Source organism: Oncorhynchus mykiss, chromosome 10, assembly GCF_057628025.1.
Source record: "Oncorhynchus mykiss isolate SJ-2025 chromosome 10, ASM5762802v1, whole genome shotgun sequence".
NCBI lineage: Eukaryota > Metazoa > Chordata > Actinopteri > Salmoniformes > Salmonidae > Oncorhynchus > Oncorhynchus mykiss.
This window is the reverse complement of record NC_143031.1, coordinates 72,697,022-72,716,869: the sequence shown is the minus strand read 5'-3', so window position 1 is coordinate 72,716,869 and position 19,848 is coordinate 72,697,022. Positions and strand designations below refer to the sequence as shown.

General features: G+C 44.9%; 1 protein-coding gene across 3 annotated transcripts; it reads right to left on the bottom strand.

The window, feature by feature from the left end:
* Positions 1 to 1,152: 1,152 nt before the first annotated feature.
* LOC110516577 (PRELI domain-containing protein 1, mitochondrial) lies at positions 1,153 to 19,797 on the bottom strand. 3 transcript variants are annotated; one of them, XM_090187837.1, is made up of 6 exons: positions 19,631 to 19,797; positions 18,114 to 18,336; positions 17,044 to 17,269; positions 15,206 to 15,319; positions 10,208 to 10,286; positions 1,153 to 3,414 (listed from the first exon to the last, which is right to left on the bottom strand). In XM_090187837.1, the coding sequence occupies exons 2-6, from the start codon at positions 18,203 to 18,205 to the stop codon at positions 3,299 to 3,301; spliced, it is 627 nt and encodes a 208-aa protein (XP_090043963.1). In that variant the 5' UTR covers positions 18,206 to 18,336; positions 19,631 to 19,797; the 3' UTR covers positions 1,153 to 3,298. The 3 variants fall into 3 exon arrangements, with proteins under 3 accessions (XP_090043963.1, XP_090043964.1, XP_090043965.1); XM_090187838.1 differs by having other exon boundaries at positions 18,062 to 18,336; positions 19,631 to 19,770; XM_090187839.1 differs by lacking the exons at positions 18,114 to 18,336; positions 19,631 to 19,797 and adding an exon at positions 17,483 to 17,619.
* Positions 19,798 to 19,848: the final 51 nt, after the last annotated feature.

Here is a 19,848-nt window from a genome sequence, read left to right as displayed (position 1 = left end):
CTCTGTAGTCTGGTGGAGACTGGAGAGAATAATAAACACAGGACGATGAAGTGATTTATGGAGAGAATGATAAACACAGGACGGTGAAGTGATTTATGTAAAATAACCTCTGTAGTCTGGCGGAGACTGGAGAGAATGATAAACACAGGACGGTGAAGTGATTTATGTCAAATAACCTCTGTAGTCTGGTGGAGACTGGAGAGAATGATAAACACAGGACGGTGAAGTGATTTATGTCAAATAACCTCTGTAGTCTGGTGGAGACTGGAGAGAATGATAAACAGGAAGGTGAAGTGATTTATGTCAAATAACCTCTGTAGTCTGGTGGAGACTGGAGAGAATGATAAACAGGAAGGTGAAGTGATTTATGTCAAATAACCTCTGTAGTCTGGTGGAGACTGGAGAGAATGATAAACACAGGACGGTGAAGTGATTTATGGAGAGAATGATGAACACAGGACGGTGAAGTGATTTATGGAGAGAATGATAAACACAGGACGGTGAAGTGATTTATGGAGAGAATGATAAACAGGACGGTGAAGTGATTTATGGAGAGAATGATAAACAGGACGATGAAGTGATTTATGTAAAATAACCTCTAGTCTGGTGGAGACTGGAGAGAATGATAAACAGGAAGGTGAAGTGATTTATGTAAAATAACCTCTGTAGTCTGGTGGAGACTGGAGAGAATGATAAACACGGTGAAGTGATTTATGGAGAAAATGGCCAAACAGTAATATAAAGGTCCAATGCAGCCGTTTTCATCTCAATATCAAATCAGTTCTGGGTAACAATTAAAACCCAGAGTTAAAATCGTCAAAGAAAGAATAGTTTCTTAGCAAAATGCAATAAGTTCAGGCAGTCTTTTCCAACAGCTCTCATGCTAAAAAGGACAATTTCACAGTATTATTCCAACTGATATAAATCCCTGACTGCACTGCCCCTTTAAATAGTTGGCATGCTGAACTTCTACAGGCTTGTTTCAGGCCCCCTGTTGTCAGATTACTGCAATAGCATCACAGCGACTTAGTTCATAAGAATATGACAACCATGGCATTGAACATTACCCGATTTCATGACAATAATATGCAGTAGTTTACAACGCCTGAACCAAAACTAAATGAAATAAGATAGATAAAGTTGTATCCCAAATAACATTAAATCAGATGTTTATTTAAGTGCAGTATTCTTTCAATGTTAAGACTTATGACAATTTCCTCCAGTCTAAAAATCACAGCCAAAATGATTTCAAAATCATAATAGCTAGTTCTACCTTAAAGGAATGCAGCAAAAAATATTAAGAGACAGACAAACCAATGTCAGACTAATACATTATTAATGTACAATAAAACAAATGAAATACAGCAACTGTCCCTGGTAAATGTCAAGTCAAATTCCTAATTTGATATAGCTTGATATATCCAACAAATCAATCGTAGACCTCACTGACAAATTCAGTCAAACGACGCAGTTGAAGGGTAATACAATAATTACTAATCATTTATATTATTTGATAAACTCTCAAACTCCAGCATGCATCCAGTGTTGTGGAATTTATATTATTTCTTCAGCTTGTCTTGGTACCTTCACTGTTATTTGGCATGTCTGATTTGTCACGTTATGCTTTTCAAAACAGGCCTCACTGAGTGCACAAGAGATGTATCCCAGAGCTTACTCAAGTCAGGGTCGTGTTCATTATGGCACACCGTATAAAAACATTTTGCAACAGAAAAGTGTTTCTATTGGATAAGTTCAGAAAGTACCCTACATGACCAAAAGTATGTGGACACCTGCTCTTCCAAAATCATGGGCATTAAAATGGAGTTGGTCCCCCCGCCCCTTTGCTGCTACAACAGCCTCCACTCTTCTGGGAAGGCTTTCCACTAGATGTTGGAACATTGTTGCGGGGACTTGCTTCCATTCAGCCAGTGAGGTTGGGCAATTAGGCCTGGCTTGCAGTCGGCGTTTCAATTCATCCCAAAGGTGTTCGATGGGGTTGAGGTCAGGGCTCTGTGCAGGCCAGTCAAGTTCGACAGACCGTTTCTGTATGGACCTGGCTTTGTGCACGGGGGCATTGTCGTGCTGAAACAGGAAAGGGCCTTCCCCAAACTGTTGCCACAAAGTTGGAAGCACAGAATCATCTAGAATGTCAGTGCATGCTGTAGAGTTAAGATTTCCCTTCACTGGAAATAAGGGGCCCCCAACCATAAACCACCACAGACCATTATTCTTCCTCCACAAAACTTTACATTTGGCACTGGGGCAGGTAGTGTTCTCCTGGCATCCGCCAAACCCAGATTCGTCCGTCAGACTGCCAGATCGTGAAGCGTGATTCATCACTCCAAAGAATGCATTTCCGCTGGTCCAATGGTAGCGAGCTTTACACCACTCCAGCCGACGCTTTGCATTGCGTATGGTGATCTTAGGCTTGTGTGCGCCTGCTCAACCATGGAAACACATTTCATGAAGCTCCCGATGAACAATTATTGCGCTTACGTTGCTTCCAGAGGCAGTTTGGAACCCGGAAGTCCCATTCTGTGAGCTTGTTGTTGCTCCTAGACGTTTCCGCCTCACAATAACAGCACTTCGTTGACCAGGACAGAAATGTGACGAACTGACTTGATGGAAAGGTGGCATCCTATGACGGTGCCACGTTAAATCACTGAGCTCTTCAGTAAGGCCAATGTTTGTCTATGGAGATTGCATGACTGTCCTTGGTTTTCTACACCTGTCAGCAACATGTGTGGCTGAAATAGCCAAATCCAATCATTTGAAGGGCTGTCCACATACTTCTCTCGGTTTCACTCAGTTTGAGAACATTTTCTCACGTTTGGTGCCTATTGAACATGTCCCTAGGTTGTGGCAGGCAGGCAGACAGGGAATCAGTACCTGAGATGTATTAATGCTATGCTAATGAAAACAAGAGGAGCAGAGCCTAACCCCAGAGGAGCAGAGCCTAACCCCAGAGGAGCAGAGCCTAACCCCAGAGGAGCAGAGCCTAACCCCAGAGGAGCAGAGCTGTTAGTGGTTTAGATGGACATATTGTACACATACTGTACACCAAGACCTTGATACAAGCAAGCTTCCAGTCAATGAAAAGGCAGCTAAAAGAGTGTGTGCATGCACAGCTCAATTCTGATTTGTTTTTCCTTACAAATTAGTCTTTTGACCAATCAGATCAGCTCTTAAAAAGATCAGAATTGGCCAGCCTGTGTGTTGCATGTGAATGTGTTGCTTGTGCCTGCCCTGCGTGCACAGTGTCCCGTTCCAGCCGGGGGCAGTGGATGTTCCCCTGTTGTCACACGTACTGCTGGGGCTGTTTCTGCGGGGCGGCGGCCGAGGCCAGGGTCTTGGCTTTCTCTGTAGCAGTCTTCACTGTGTCCCGGACGCAGGGCTGGCGCTGGGGTGCCTCTCCTGTGGGCAGAAGACGAGATAGACATGGGGTGAGTGTGTATACAGTAAACTAACCAACTCGGTTCCAAAACTGGTGGTACCATGAATGCAAAATGTGAACATGGAGTTACTTCAAGATTTGATATCCTGAGTCTAAAAGTGTGTGTGTTGGAAAGATCACAAGGCTCAGGTAACAGGACTCTTGTCATGATGAGGAAGCCAGCAGGACTTCTGGTCAGAGGTTTGTTCCTGGGTCAGCAATCTCTCGAACAGTGTGTGTGGTTTGGTTTTACTATCCTTGTGGGTACCAGAAGTCCTCACAAGGATAGCAAAACAAGGAACATTTGACAAGTGGGGATATTTTGCCTGTCCCCACAAGGAAAAAGGCTATTTTAGACTTAGGGGTTAGAGTGACGGTCAAAATGTTTAGGGAAAATAGGATTTTGATTGGAAATACATTTTAAAACTTATGTGTGAAACAATATCATAATCTTCCCTCCATCTATCCATCCACCTATAAAATATTATTTTAGACGTAGGGGTTAGAGTTAAGTAGATCTCTACCATCCTCAGAGGTCTCCTAGTCAACACACTAGCACCGTCACAACAAAGACAAGCAGAGCATTCCTCTTCTTCAGAGTGAGTTGTGAACACAGAGGCCATCCAAATGCTTCAAACAGACACTTCAAACATCTGGAAAATATTTAGACTGTCAGAGAGGAGAGGAGCCAATCTTGGAGTGGTTGTTGAGGCTGATAGATCCTATCTGGAGCGACCAGTAGGGAGGAGGGGGAGAAAGAGAGAGACACACACACACACGGCAGGCACAATGGATCCAGTCAGACAGGCCAAGAAAGACTAAGATGAAAGTTAGGAAAGAGGGCGAGAGAAAGATACTCAGAAAAAGGTGGCGGGTACTCCAGTAAGAGAGATCTAGACAAAAGTGTCTTGGTCAGTGAGTTGGTCAGGCCCACCGTGTCTGGCCAGCCTACAAGAGATGGGGTCAGTGGCAGCATAGCGTGATGTGGCCCAGAGGAACCTTTGCTCAGGGGATAAACTGTACTGGGAACAGGGACAAGGAGAGATGGGACAGAGGGAGGAGGCTACTAGAGTAACTGTACTGGGAACAGGGCCAAGGAGAGGCGACAGAGGCTATAGTAACTGTACTGGGAACAGTGACAAGGAGAGAGGGGACAGGAGGAAGCTACAGTAACTGTAGCTCCCTTTCTCCCTCCGTCTCCCCCTGACTGAACCCAGCCCAGCTGCAGGTCTGGAGCCACTGACCAGAATAACCACAGCCCTGGTCCCTTCCCAGGACCGGCTGCCTTGGCTGACCCCCAGAGCACCCTCTCTCTGGGGGGTATAGAAGGCTTCTGAGGCCTCCACACAAAGCCACATCTTTCCTCTGGGCTCTTTGAGCTCAACCCTCGCACCCGCTCTCTTTCTCTTCCTCGGACGCTGTCGCAAACCTCGTGGCTGGAGATGCAGGCAAGAGGGAAGATTAGTCGCTTCACACAAACGGACGTGTGTGTATGTACGCAGTCGCAAACACAAGCAGACACACCGACGCAGTCGGATAGTCTCTAGCGCACACACCAACAGAAATACGTGCAGTCTCACACACTCCGTTATGAATAAAAACCTGATTGATGTTGGACAATGACAGCAGGAGGTGGCCCTGGTTGTTTCTACCACACTGTCTGAAATGGTACCCTACTCCCTATTGGCCCTGGTTGTTTCTACCACACTGTCTGAAATGGTACCCTACTCCCTATTGGCCCTGGTTGTTTCTACCACACTGTCTGAAATGGCACCCTACTCCCTATTGGCTCTGGTTGTTTCTACCACACTGTCTGAAATGGTACCCTACTCCCTATTGGCCCTGGTTGTTTCTACCACACTGTCTGAAATGGCACCCTACTCCCTATTGGCCCTGGTCAAAAGTAGTGCACTACATAGTGGATAGGGTGACGTTCCAGACGCACATGACTTTGATCAAACCTTCTTGGACATCTGGTATGCTCGTTTGACTATTTCTCAGTTCTGTATCATCCTTGCTCCAACTCCTTTCACAGTACTGGAGCTACTGTGTATCGGTTCTGGCCGCTCCTGTGGAGGCGGTGGAGCCCAATTAACTGAAGAGTCGGGCACAGTGGGAGGTTGGGTAGGCAGAGCGGTGCTAAGATAAAGAGACCCTGTAAAGCTTTAAAAACGCTAGGAACAATCCTCCACTATGTGGGGGAATGATCTGGCAGGGGTTCTGCACCCCCAGGAAATATTATATTCTCAGAGTAAGTGAATTAATAAAAACGCTAGGAACGATCCTCCACTATGTGGGGGGATGATCTGGCAGGGGTTCTGCACCCCCAGGAAATATTATATTCTCAGAGTAAGTGAATTAATAAAAACGCTAGGAACGATCCTCCACTATGTGGGGGGATGATCTGGCAGGGGTTCTGCACCCCCAGGAAATATTATATTCTCAGAGTAAGTGAATTAATAAAAACGCTAGGAACGATCCTCCACTATGTGGGGGAATGATCTGGCAGGGGTTCTGCACCCCCAGGAAATATTATATTCTCAGAGTAAGTGAATTAATAAAAACGCTAGGAACGATCCTCCACTATGTGGGGGAATGATCTGGCAGGGGTTCTGCACCCAGAGGAAATATTATATTCTCAGAGTAAGTGAATTAATAAAAACGCTAGGAACGATCCTCCACTATGTGGGGGAATGATCTGGCAGGGGTTCTGCACCCAGAGGAAATATTATATTCTCAGAGTAAGTGAATTAATAAAAACGCTAGGAACGATCCTCCACTATGTGGGGGAATGATCTGGCAGGGGTTCTGCACCCAGAGGAAATATTATATTCTCAGAGTAAGTGAATTAATAAAAACGCTAGGAACGATCCTCCACTATGTGGGGGAATGATCTGGCAGGGGTTCTGCACCCAGAGGAAATATTATATTCTCAGAGTAAGTGAATTAATAAAAACGCTAGGAACGATCCTCCACTATGTGGGGGAATGATCTGGCAGGGGTTCTGCACCCAGAGGAAATATTATATTCTCAGAGTAAGTTAATTAATAAAAACGCATGAAACTACAAAATGTCCTTTGTTCATGTCGCCTGAATAGGAAAATTAAATATCACAGAAGTTACATCAAATCAATTTAGAGTGGAATATTATGTGAATCATAACTACATGATTCACAGCTAAACTACTTTTTTCATGAAAATAAAATCCCCCTTGACATTCATCTCAAGTTAGAATTCCTTCAGCCTACATGCACTTGCATCAACCGGGGCAAAATGATGGTACTAGTCTACAAAACATTAGGGACACCTGCGCTTTCCATGAAACACACTGACAAGGTGAATCATTTATTGATGTCACTTTAAATGTAATTTTTTTTAATTTATTTTTTAATTTTTTTTAAATTGCCCTTTTTTTTCTCCCCAATTTCATGGTATCCAATTGGTAGTTAAGTCTTGTCTCATCGCTGCAACTCGAGTACGGACTCGGGAGAGGCAAAGGTTGAGAGCCATGCGTCCCCCGAAACAACCCAACCTAGCCGCACTGCTTCTTGACACAATGCACATCCAACCCGGAAGAGGAAACACCGTACACCTGGCGACCTAGTCAGCGTGAACTGCGCCCGGCCCAACACACGAGTTGCTAGTGCGCGATGAGACAAGGATATCCCTGCCGGCCAAACCCTCCCTAACCCGGACGACGCTGGGCCAATTGTGTGATGTCACTTGTTAAATCAACTTCAAAATCAGTATAGGTGAAGCCTTGAGACACAGATTGTGTGTGTGCCATTCTGAGAGTAAATAGGCGAGACAAAAGATTTAAGTGCCTTTGAATGGGGTATGGTAGTATATGCCAGGTGCACAAGAACTGCAACGCTGCTGGGATTTTCCACTTTTAACAGTTTGCATTGGCGTCAACATGGGCCAGCATCCCTGTGGAATGCTTTCGACACCTTATAGTCCATGATCCGAAACATTGAGGCTGTTCTGAAGGCAAAGGGGGTTGCAACTCAATATTAGGAAGGTGTTCTTAATGTTTTGTACACAGTAGTTGCAGCAGCTACAGAAACACAATACAGGATCTAATGCTCTAGAATAGCTGGTCATGTCTGTCCACATTGATGTCTAAGGGAATCATGACTGTACTGGACTGCATTGTTCCTGAACTACTGTGGATACTAGAGATTGTTCTAGAAATGGCTGCCTAGTGGCTACAGAAGCTACTACCAGACAGACGAGTGACATCCCCCAGCAAGGGTTTGGGACGAGGGTGTCACAGATCCATGGCTCTGTTGCAATATCCACACAAGTCTACACCTGTTGTATTCGGTGCACGTGACAAACTTTGATTTGATGCATACCATTTAGGAGGAAGCTATGGGTGTGTCTGAAAGGGTATCTTATGTACTATATAGTGCAGTGCACTACTATTGACCAGGGCCCATAAGACTAAAGTAGTGCACTATATAGGGCACAGGGATCAACTTCAGACAGTCTGCACTGGACAAGTGGTACAATAGTATGGATATTGGAACGTAGCCATACCGTCACCATAGTGACAGATCCCAGAACTGTACTGACCACCAGAATAAACCTGAGACCTAGTCCAGCTGTAGTAACAGACCCTAGTACTGTACTGACCACCATAATAAACCTGAGACCTAGTCCAGCTGTAGTGACAGACCCTAGTACTGTACTGACCACCATAATAAACCTGAAACCTAGTCCAGCTGTAGTGACAGACCCTAGTACTGTACTGACCTCCATAATAAACCTGAGACCTAGTCCGGCTATAGTGACAGAACCTAGTACTGTACTGACCCCCATAATAAACCTGAGACCTAGTCCAGCTGTAGTGACAGACCCTAGTACTGTACTGACCACCATAATAAACCTGAGACCTAGTCCAGCTGTAGTGACAGACCCTAGTACTGTACTGACCCCCATAATAAACCTGAGACCTAGTCCAGCTATAGTGACAGAACCTAGTACTGTACTGACCCCCATAATAAACCTGAGACCTAGTCCAGCTGTAGTGACAGACCCTAGTACTGTACTGACCACCATAATAAACCTGAGACCTAGTCCAGCTGTAGTGACAGACCCTAGTACTGTACTGACCACCATAATAAACCTGAGACCTAGTCCAGCTGTAGTAACAGACCCTAGTACTGTACTGACCACCATAATAAACCTGAGACCTAGTGACAGACCCTAGTACTGTACTGACCTCCATAATAAACCTGAGACCTAGTCCAGCTGTAGTGACAGACCCTAGTACTGTACTGACCTCCATAATAAACCTGAGACCTAGTCCAGCTGTAGTGACAGACCCTAGTACTGTACTGACCACCATAATAAACCTGAGACCTAGTCCAGCTGTAGTGACAGACCCTAGTACTGTACTGACCACCATAATAAACCTGAGACCTAGTCCAGCTGTAGTGACAGACCCTAGTACTGTACTGACCTCCATAATAAACCTGAGACCTAGTCCAGCTGTAGTGACAGACCCTAGTACTGTACTGACCACCACAAACCTGAGACCTAGTGACAGACCCTAGTACTGTACTTACCATCGCAATAAACCTGAGGCCTAGTCCAGAGTAGTGACGGCATGATGCACACAGACAGAGGGGACAAAGACACAACAATGGAAATATGTCCTATAAGCAGGACAATAACCTAAAACAAGGCCAAATTCTACACTGGAGTTTCTTACCAAGAAGACAATGAATGTTCCTGAGTGGCCATGTTACAGTTTTGACTTAAATCTACGGAGATACCTGAAAATGGTCAACAACTAATTTGACAGAGCTTGAAGATTTTTGAAAAGAATGGGCAAATGTTGCACAATCCAGGTGTAGAAAGCTCCTAGTGACTTACCCAGAAAGACTCACAGCTGTAATCGCTGCCAAAGGTGCTTCTACAAAGTATTGAACTCAGAGGTGTGAATACTTATGTAAATGAGATTTGTATTTAATTTGTAATAAATTTGCAAAAATTTAAAAAAACATGTCTTCACTTTGTCATTATGGGGTATTGTGTGTAAATGGTTGAGGAAAACCGATATATTTAATCCATTTTGAATTCCGTCTAACACAACAAAATGTGGAATAAGTCAAGGGGTAATGAACACTTCCTGAAAGCCCTGTGGCATATGGCGCAGTCACGCAACGCGTGGGACCAAACACTTGTCTGTGACTATACGCCTTAAGCTAGTCACATGGGATGTTTTCAGCCTCTGAACATAGACAGACAAACGGTTGAATCATTGACTCAACCAGACTCGTTCAATTAGGAGAGTGGGAACTAGTAGGTGTCAATCTTTAGGGAGGGATATCTCCGAGACGAGAAAATGGCCATACTCAAGACATGCAGTAAATCACTAATCATTGTCGTCGTATCACTCCACTCGGTGAAGGACTTCGAGAGACGCAATCACGGCCTGATTATCCACAGACGATTGTGTGTTACACTTCCAGGGGAGAGAGATCTGGCGTCTGCTCACCCAAAGGCATGATGAGAGGGTTAGTGTTGAGAGTTGATTGGTGGGTGGGAGCTGTGATTAATTTCACGACTTCACTTCCTACCACAGCAATCAGCCATGAGGAGACTGACATACTTTTTGGTGCTTTCCGTCATATTTTCCACATTACACAATCTCCCAAAAATATAACTTTTTCCCTATAAGAAAAGTTTGCCCATCGCCTCCAACCACATAAATCCCAGAAATAAAGTTGTTTGGTTCCCTGCTTCTCCTACTTCAGTACGTACCGTGTAAGTTAGACAGAGCGTACTCCAGGCCCTTCATGGCCTTCACCTGGTTGCTCTTGAAGCGGGCCAAGCCAAACTCCTGGGGAACAGAGCAGACAGACATGACAGGAAACAGCAGGGTTTAAATGGGGAGACATGAGAACAGCAGGGCACCCCCCCCTCTCTTTCTTTCTCTCTCCCTCCTATCATCTCTCTTGTTCTCTCTCTTTCCCTTCATCTCAACTTCCTTTCTGTCTCTAGGGGTAGTCAAGGCTAGCCCACACTGCTAATAATAATAATAATAATATTTTTTTTTTATTTTCTACCCTGCGTAGAAAACTGGCCTTGTGTAGAAAACATTCCTGGTGGAAGATGACCATTTCTTTGTTTTGGCATCTGCAGACACTTTTCCTCTTGTGCCATTACTCGACCCCATAAACCCTCTCTCGTGTGTGTGTGTGTGTGAGAGAGAGAAAATGCCTAGCTTGCTGAGGTGGAAAATACTTATGTGAGCCTCTTAGATTTGTCCGACCAAATATATGGGTGGAACTTAAGGGAAAATCTGTTTTTCAACTCAGACTGGGCTTTAGTTATAGATGGATTATATACACATGTTCTCATAGGTGTCCAACAACGACCGCAAGCAGATCCTTCAAATTGATTTCCCAGGCTACAAATCCAAATGTACTGCTGCTTTGCAGACTGCTGCTATTCAATATCTGCTCCCATTTAAACGGGTCATGGCTTTGGAGATGAAAAGGGATCGTCTGTCCTGAGGTGAACTGGAGGTGAGGTACTTGAACTATTTTGCTGTAGTGTAGTGGTCCTCTGAGCCTCGTATACGTGGATGTATTCAATAGCCATCAGGCCTGGGTTCAAATAGTATTTGTTATCCATTAAAATAATTTAGCTGCACTTGTTTGAGCCTGATTGGCGCAATGTCACCAATGGAGTAGTCCCAAAACCAAACTCATTCGGCAACCCAGACAGGCTCAATCAAACGCTCAAAGTATTTGAAAGAAAGCAAACACTATTTGAACCCAGGTCTGCTTCGAACATTACTTTAGTCCTGGATGTACACTACAGTGCCTTGCGAAAGTATTCGGCCCCCTTGAACTTTGCGACCTTTTGCCACATTTCAGGCTTCAAACATAAATATATAAAACTGTATTTTTTGGTGAAGAATCAACAACAAGTGGGACACAATCATGGAGTGGAACGACATTTATTGGATATTTCAAACTTTTTTAACAAATCAAAAACTGAAAAATTGGGCGTGCAAAATTATTCAGCCCCCTTAAGTTAATACTTTGTAGCGCCACCTTTTGCTGCGATTACAGCTGTAAGTCGCTTGGGGTATGTCTCTATCAGTTTTGCACATCGAGAGACTGAATTTTTTTCCCATTCCTCCTTGCAAAACAGCTCGAGCTCAGTGAGGTTGGATGGAGAGCATTTGTGAACAGCAGTTTTCAGTTCTTTCCACAGATTCTCGATTGGATTCAGGTCTGGACTTTGACTTGGCCATTCTAACACCTGGATATGTTTATTTTTGAACCATTCCATTGTAGATTTTGCTTTATGTTTTGGATCATTGTCTTGTTGGAAGACAAATCTCCGTCCCAGTCTCAGGTCTTTTCAAATCAAATCAAATCAAATTGTATTTGTCACATACACATGGTTAGCAGATGTTAATGCGAGTGTAGCGAAATGCTTGTGCTTCTAGTTCCGACAATGCAGTAATAACCAACAAGTAATCTAACTAACAATTCCAAAACTACTGTCTTGTACACAGTGTAAGGGGATAAAGAATATGTACATAAGGATATATGAATGAGTGATGGTACAGAGCAGCATAGGCAAGATACAGTAGATGGTATCGAGTACAGTATGTACAAATGAGATGAGTATGTAAACAAAGTGGCATAGTTTAAAGTGGCTAGTGATACATGTATTACATAAGGATACAGTCGATGATATAGAGTACAGTATATACGTATGCATATGAGATGAATAATGTAGGGTAAGTAACATTATATAAGGTAGCATTGTTTAAAGTGGCTAGTGATATATTTACATAATTTCCCATCAATTCCCATTATTAAAGTGGCTGGAGTTGAGTCAGTGTCAGTGTGTTGGCAGCAGCCACTCAATGTTAGTGGTGGCTGTTTAACAGTCTGATGGCCTTGAGATAGAAGCTGTTTTTCAGTCTCTCGGTCCCAGCTTTGATGCACCTGTACTGACCTCGCCTTCTGGATGATAGCGGGGTGAACAGGCAGTGGCTCGGGTGGTTGATGTCCTTGATGATCTTTATGGCCTTCCTGTGACATCGGGTGGTGTAGGTGTCCTGGAGGGCAGGTAGTTTGCCCCCGGTGATGCGTTGTGCAGACCTCACCACCCTCTGGAGAGCCTTACGGTTGAGGGCGGAGCAGTTGCCGTACCAGGCGGTGATACAGCCCGCCAGGATGCTCTCGATTGTGCATCTGTAGAAGTTTGTGAGTGCTTTTGGTGACAAGCCAAATTTCTTCAGCCTCCTGAGGTTGAAGAGGCGCTGCTGCGCCTTCTTCACAATGCTGTCTGTGTGAGTGGACCAATTCAGTTTGTCTGTGATGTGTATGCCGAGGAACTTAAAACTTGCTACCCTCTCCACTACTGTTCCATCGATGTGGATAGGGGGGTGTTCCCTCTGCTGTTTCCTGAAGTCCACAATCATCTCCTTAGTTTTGTTGACGTTGAGTGTGAGGTTATTTTCCTGACACCACACTCCGAGGGCCCTCACCTCCTCCCTGTAGGCCGTCTCGTCGTTGTTGGTAATCAAGCCTACCACTGTTGTGTCGTCCGCAAACTTGATGATTGAGTTGGAGGCGTGCGTGGCCACGCAGTCGTGGGTGAACAGGGAGTACAGGAGAGGGCTCAGAACGCACCCTTGTGGGGCCCCAGTGTTGAGGATCAGCGGGGAGGAGATGTTGTTGCCTACCCTCACCACCTGGGGGCGGCCCGTCAGGAAGTCCAGTACCCAGTTGCACAGGGCGGGGTCGAGACCCAGGGTCTCGAGCTTGATGACGAGCTTGGAGGGTACTATGGTGTTGAATGCCGAGCTGTAGTCAATGAACAGCATTCTCACATAGGTATTCCTCTTGTCCAGATGGGTTAGGGCGGTGTGCAGTGTGGTTGAGATTGCATCGTCTGTGGACCTATTTGGGCGGTAAGCAAATTGGAGTGGGTCTAGGGTGTCAGGTAGGGTGGAGGTGATATGGTCCTTGACTAGTCTCTCAAAGCACTTCATGATGACGGAAGTGAGTGCTACGGGGCGGTAGTCGTTTAGCTCAGTTACCTTAGCTTTGCAGACTCCATCAGGTTTTCTTCCAGAATGGTCCTGTATTTGGCTCCATCCATCTTCCCATCAATTTTAACCATCTTCCCTGTCCCTGCTGAAGAAAAGCAGGCCCAAACCATGATGCTGCCACCACCATGTTTGACAGTGGGGATGGTGTGTTCAGGGTGATGAGCTGTGTTGCTTTTACGCCAAACATAACGTTTTGCATTGTGGCCAAAAAGTTCAATTTTGGTTTCATCTGACCAGAGCACCTTCTTCCACATGTTTGGTGTGTCTCCCAGGTGGCTTGTGGCAAACTTTAAATGACACTTTTTATGGATATCTTTAAGAAATGGCTTTCTTCTTGCCACTCTTCCATAAAGGCCAGATTTGTACAATATACGACTGATTGTTGTCCTATGGACAGAGTCTCCACCTCAGCTGTAGATCTCTGCAGTTCATCCAGAGTGATCATGCGCCTCTTGGCTGCATCTCTGATCAGTCTTCTCCTTGTATGAGCTGAAAGTTTAGAGGGACGGCCAGGTCTTGGTAGATTTGCAGTGGTCTGATACTCCTTCCATTTCAATATTATCGCTTGCACAGTGCTCCTTGGGATGTTTAAAGCTTGGGAAATCTTTTTGTATCCAAATCCGGCTTTAAACTTCTTCACAACAGTATCTCGGACCTGCCTGGTGTGTTCCTTGTTCTTCATGATGCTCTCTGCGCTTTTGACGGACCTCTGAGACTATCACAGTGCAGGTGCATTTATACGGAGACTTGATTACACACAGGTGGATTGTATTTATCATCATTAGTCATTTAGGTCAACATTGAATCATTCAGAGATCCTCTCTCTCCTTCTGGAGAGAGTTTGCTGCACTGAAAGTAAAGGGGCTGAATAATTTTGCACGCCCAATCTTTCAGTTTTTGATTTGTTAAAAAAGTTTGAAATATCCAATAAATGTCGTTCCACTTCATGATTGTGTCCCACTTGTTGTTGATTCTTCACAAAAAAATACAGTTTTAGATCTTTATGTTTGAAGCCTGAAATGTGGCAAAAGGTTGCAAAGTTCAAGGGGGCCGAATACTTTCGCAAGGCACTGTATCCATACAGGGAGACAGGACTGTCCTATAGCTGCTCTGGGGCAGTCTTGTCCTATAGCTGCTCTGGGGCAGTCTTGTCCTATAGCTGCTCTGGGGCAGTCTTGTCCTATAGCTGCTCTGGGGCAGTCTTGTCCTATAGCTGCTCTGGGGCTGGCCTGTCCTATAGCTGCTCTGGGGCTGGCCTGTCCTATAGCTGCTCTGGGGCTGGCCTGTCCTATAGCTGCTCTGGGGCTGGCCTGTCCTATAGCTGCTCTGGGGCTGGCCTGTCCTATAGCTGCTCTGGGGCTGGCCTGTCCTATAGCTGCTCTGGGGCTGGCCTGTCCTATAGCTGCTCTGGGGCTGGCCTGTCCTATAGCTGCTCTGGGGCTGGCCTGTCCTATAGCTGCTCTGGGGCTGGCCTGTCCTATAGCTGCTCTGGGGCTGGCCTGTCCTATAGCTGCTCTGGGGCTGGCCTGTCCTATAGCTGCTCTGGGGCTGGCCTGTCCTATAGCTGCTCTGGGGCTGGCCTGTCCTATAGCTGCTCTGGGGCTGGCCTGTCCTATAGCTGCTCTGGGGCTGTGGTATTTTCTGTTGTGCTGGTCTGTACTACACCGGTGCTGTACCTGGATAGGTCTGGAGAAGCCGTAGACTCCAGAAGAGATCCAGGCCTCTCGTCTGAGCAGCGTGAAGGCAGGCCGGTCCTCTGACTCCTGGAACACGCAGCGCTCCTCCACAGTCTAGGAAAGAAAGGAGGAAGGGATGGGGGGGAGAGAGGGTTGTTAACCAGGTGGTGTTGGTTTGCTGCCCTCAACTATAGGGCACAATACATAAAGAAGCAAACAACTTCAATGCAAAATGAATGAAGAACAAGTTATCAATTCCACTTCATTTTGAGGAACTGGTTGCATGTGATAATAACATACTGTTTTGGAAGAATCTGACATTTTGTTTTGAAATATGATCTTGTAGATAATTACAAAGTTGTTCCATCTGTCTAGTGATATGAGTCATCCCCTCCTTCAGCTGCCGTCTACTGGAATCAAAACAAGACAGCGCTCGCTAGCACGCCGCCACAACGCTTCGCGTTAACTAGACGGAGGGCATAATCTGGTGGGGTGTGGGTGTGTGTTCCTTATGGTGCTCCTATTTGCTCATCCATCAAGTTGACAGCACCATATCTTGTTAGATAGACGTCAAGTGTTGGTGATCTTGAGACGAACACAAAGTGGGAAGGGGATGGACAAAGTGTTGATTGAATCATAAAAAGGTCTGTGTATGATTGTAGTGTAGGTCTAGTTGACATTGACCAGGTATGGTGAGATAAAATGTCTCATTCAGTCTCTCACATTAAAGCCTTGTTCTATTGCTAACCGTAGAATGGAGTGAACTCTGACTCTCGTAGAGACTTGAGATGTAAACCATGAGATATCCACCCACCCGGCTGACTCAAAGGAGGTTACACAACTTCATCTCTTTCTCATCCAACAAACCAGGTCCCTGAGAAACAGAAAACCACCAACAATACATTTCACGTCTGTGTCTCTTTAGTCAAGGGCTTACCAGTCTGAACCAATATCCAGCCAGACTGTGGAAATGTTGCACATTTTTTTTTAGGAAATGTCACAAATTATATACAATGGAAAACGTTGTGGGTATCAGCATGAAGGAATTTCTCTGGGAAACAGTATATTCATTGTGCTGTAGGCTTGGAGACGGTCGGTTGCTAGAGAAAACAAACAAGCGCAACCAGTAAACAAGCCAGTCTCTCAGGGGGGCGGGGCAACGCAGAGGGCACTTTCTTGTCAATGTCTAGGGTCTTGTGGCTGTAATATAGGTCAACCACTGGAGGTCATGAAGGGACAGATACCAACCTAGCCTAAACCATTGAGGGAAATATATTTCATTCCGTATCTAAAGATATGCAATAATAACACTATTTGGACAGCAGTTTTCATGTAGACGTGCATATCAAAGTCTCTGTTCAATAGTAGGCTGTGTGCTAATACGTAGATACATTCTTATCTTAGTCAATACTAATAGTGTCAGTGTTTCCTTTTTTTAGAGGCGGTGCGCCGCTGCTAGATGCAGTAGGGGAAACACAGCGTGTTCCTCTGTCTGGTGGTGGTGCTGCTGATACCATCTCCTAAAGACAGAACACGGATTTCTAACAAATACAAGACACTACATGGTGCTGAGTCAGTGTACAGTACAGGGACATGAGCGTCCACCAACCTAGTAAAACAGAGAAACCTACACGTACTAACAAACACATACATGAACTACATGTGCCTGGCATGAGTGTCAAACCCACACGTTTGGTGTTACAAGCACCATTCTCCAACCACTACGCTGTGGGAACCAGTATCCCTGGGTTCCAAATCAACACATAGACCCTACTCACTTCTTGGTGTAGGGGCTAGGGGTCGACTCAGAACGGAGCATATGTCGGGGTGTACCTCACCATTAACGTAGTGTGATTGAGGTTCCAGGTGTACGTGGTGAGGCTCTTGGTGACCGGGTCGACGACGGAGTCCTCTACGATGTAGACGGAGCGTGATAGGTTGGAGGGGAAGAGGAACTCGGCCCAGCGAGGCATTCGATTGGTCTTGGTGAGCAGGCGTCTGGAGAGAAGCCGCTGGTCCGCCGTCACCTCACGGAGCACCACGTCCTCCGTGAGAACATGGGTGCTGATGCACGGGAACACACACAATGTTTGTGGTATGCTATCAGTTGGTCCAATTACTAGTTGTTCAGACAACATAACATATTTTCACGACACTTAACATACTCCACAAACACATTTTTAACATTGTCAGTACTTCTGAATTTAACCTGCTAAATAGTTGCAGATTTGTACATTTGAAGTACTTCTATTTGATTATAAGCAATCGTATACAAACCTTGAATCAAGTAGTCAAATAAAATATGGCTGGGTTAAATACAGAGCAGAAATGAACAATACAAACTAAATGAAGCCACTGACTGACTAAGTCACTTCCTTCTGATCTGACAAAGCTTGGCATCACTTCTCCACTGTGGTCATTCTCAGTTCTCCATCTTAATAAACTCTTCTCACTGTTGTTTTTTCTAAACTTGTGTAACAGCGTCAGACACCATCGTCTCATTGTGATTGAGAGCAGGGCAATTCCACAGTAACATAATGATGCGGAGACTCCGATTTTTTCACTTTAGAATGTATATCAAACAAAAAACAATGACTGCAAAGTTAAACAAACGGTACAACTCTATGCATAAGGACTACTTGTACCAATGTCCACTGAACATTATACAAAAACACATTTGGTTGAACAGTGCAGATGCACAGTTTGGCTATAGAATGACGGTTGGTGCTGTTTGTGCAGATTCACATTCACAGCTGATAGTAGGAGAAAGCAGACAGGTTTTCCATGGGTCTGGAGTTTGTTACTCAATGGTAAATAGGCATATCCCTTCTCTCTCCTACTAGATGCGCATCTCACCAAATCATTGAGGCATCCGCCATAAAAAGCAGGTCAGCGCGAGGTCCTGTACCTGAATGGGTTGGGATACCTCTGCCAGAAGGCAGAGACAACATGGTCCCACGTGGTCCTGATGTCTACGTCGTTAGAGAAGTACTTGACCATTCTCCCCCTGCCTGCCGATGTGCAGGCTGTTGGTCTGAACACAGACTACTTCGGATTGTCCTGTCTGTGATAACTATGCTGGGTGCTCTGATGTTACTGACTCCATCCACACCTGCCGCACACACTGAACCCTGGCGAGGAAGAGAGGTAGAGGGAGGGAGAGAGGGGTATTTCAGGATAACAGGTATAATAGGACATACCTTTATCTCAGCTACATGTAGGTCTGATAACATCAGATACTGTATGTGTTCAAAACAGAACCAAAAATATATGTTGCTCTGCTCTAGGTTTGTAGCTACTACTGGCTAGCTACAGCCCTCTGTGGTTATTATGTGCAGATTCAATCATTTTAGTCATTTAACAGACTTATGCAGTGCGACTTACATGAGAAATTAGGGCTAAGTGCCTTGCTCAAGGGCACATCGGCAGATTATTCACCTAGTCGGCTCGTGGATTCGAACCAGTGACCTTTCAGTTACTGACCCAATGCGCTTAACCATTAGGCTACCTGCTGCCAGTCCCACAAAATAGGATGTACTGTGTAAAAGTAGCTAGCTTAGTATCTCCTGACAGCTGGGTCAAATACACACAGGTATCATATGAACTTTAGACCAGTACACCCTGCGGGGTATCACCGTTCGCTTTACTAGACCTGTCACAGATTCAGTCACATACTGTACAAGGGGAGAAGGAACATTGCTCAGGTTGCATGGGAAATAACGTGACCCCTGCAACATGTGACAGTTGTGACGTTAGATGACGATTGGCACAAGGTCTTCACTAGTTACCACAACTACAAAGTCATAATTATCACTAAACCCCGCCTGTTCATACAAATGATCTCCTTAAAATCTAAGCTTTACCCTAAACTTAACCACACTGCGAACCTTATGACTAACCTTAATTTAAAGACCAAAAAGCACATTTTTGTTTTCATTCATTTTTACGAACTAGACCATTTTGACTTTGTGGCTGGGGTAACTAGTGACAACCATCAAACTGCTCATTCAATCGAAAAAGCATACCGGTTTTGAAATTAATCATCTATTAATACCTAGCTACATTGCCAAGAACATAACTCCCGTTCCCTTTACAATGTACTTGTCTGGATTGAGCGTGCTGGTCTTTGTGGAACATGTCACATTGACTGATCGTGCTATTATGCAACCTAGCTGGCAAAAACACTAAATTCATGCACGATTATGAAGGCTACATAAATTATTAGCTAGCTAGTAATTCGCTACTATACGGGTTTGTCTAGCTTACTGACATAATTTTAGCAGTTTCACAGAGTGAAATGTAACGTTAGCTATCGTTTTGTTACGTGTTAGCATGAGTAGTTTAGCTAGCTAATTCCTCAAAATACAGATTACATCAAGTTATCAAACTGTACTGAACTATGGCAAGTATTTACTGTTCACATACCTGATATACTATCGCAGCATTTATGGGGATTTTCAGTGCACCAATAGTTAGATTTCCTCAGTCATCTTCCCTATTTTGATAGTAGCGTAACAGCAGTCGTCATTGAATCGGAAGTTGCCTAGTCCAAAAGTGGCATGTGTGGTATCCAACAATGCACCGCTTTAATCATGAATATTCATGATAAGACTACAACTCTCTTCTTCTATTGGACTTCATTG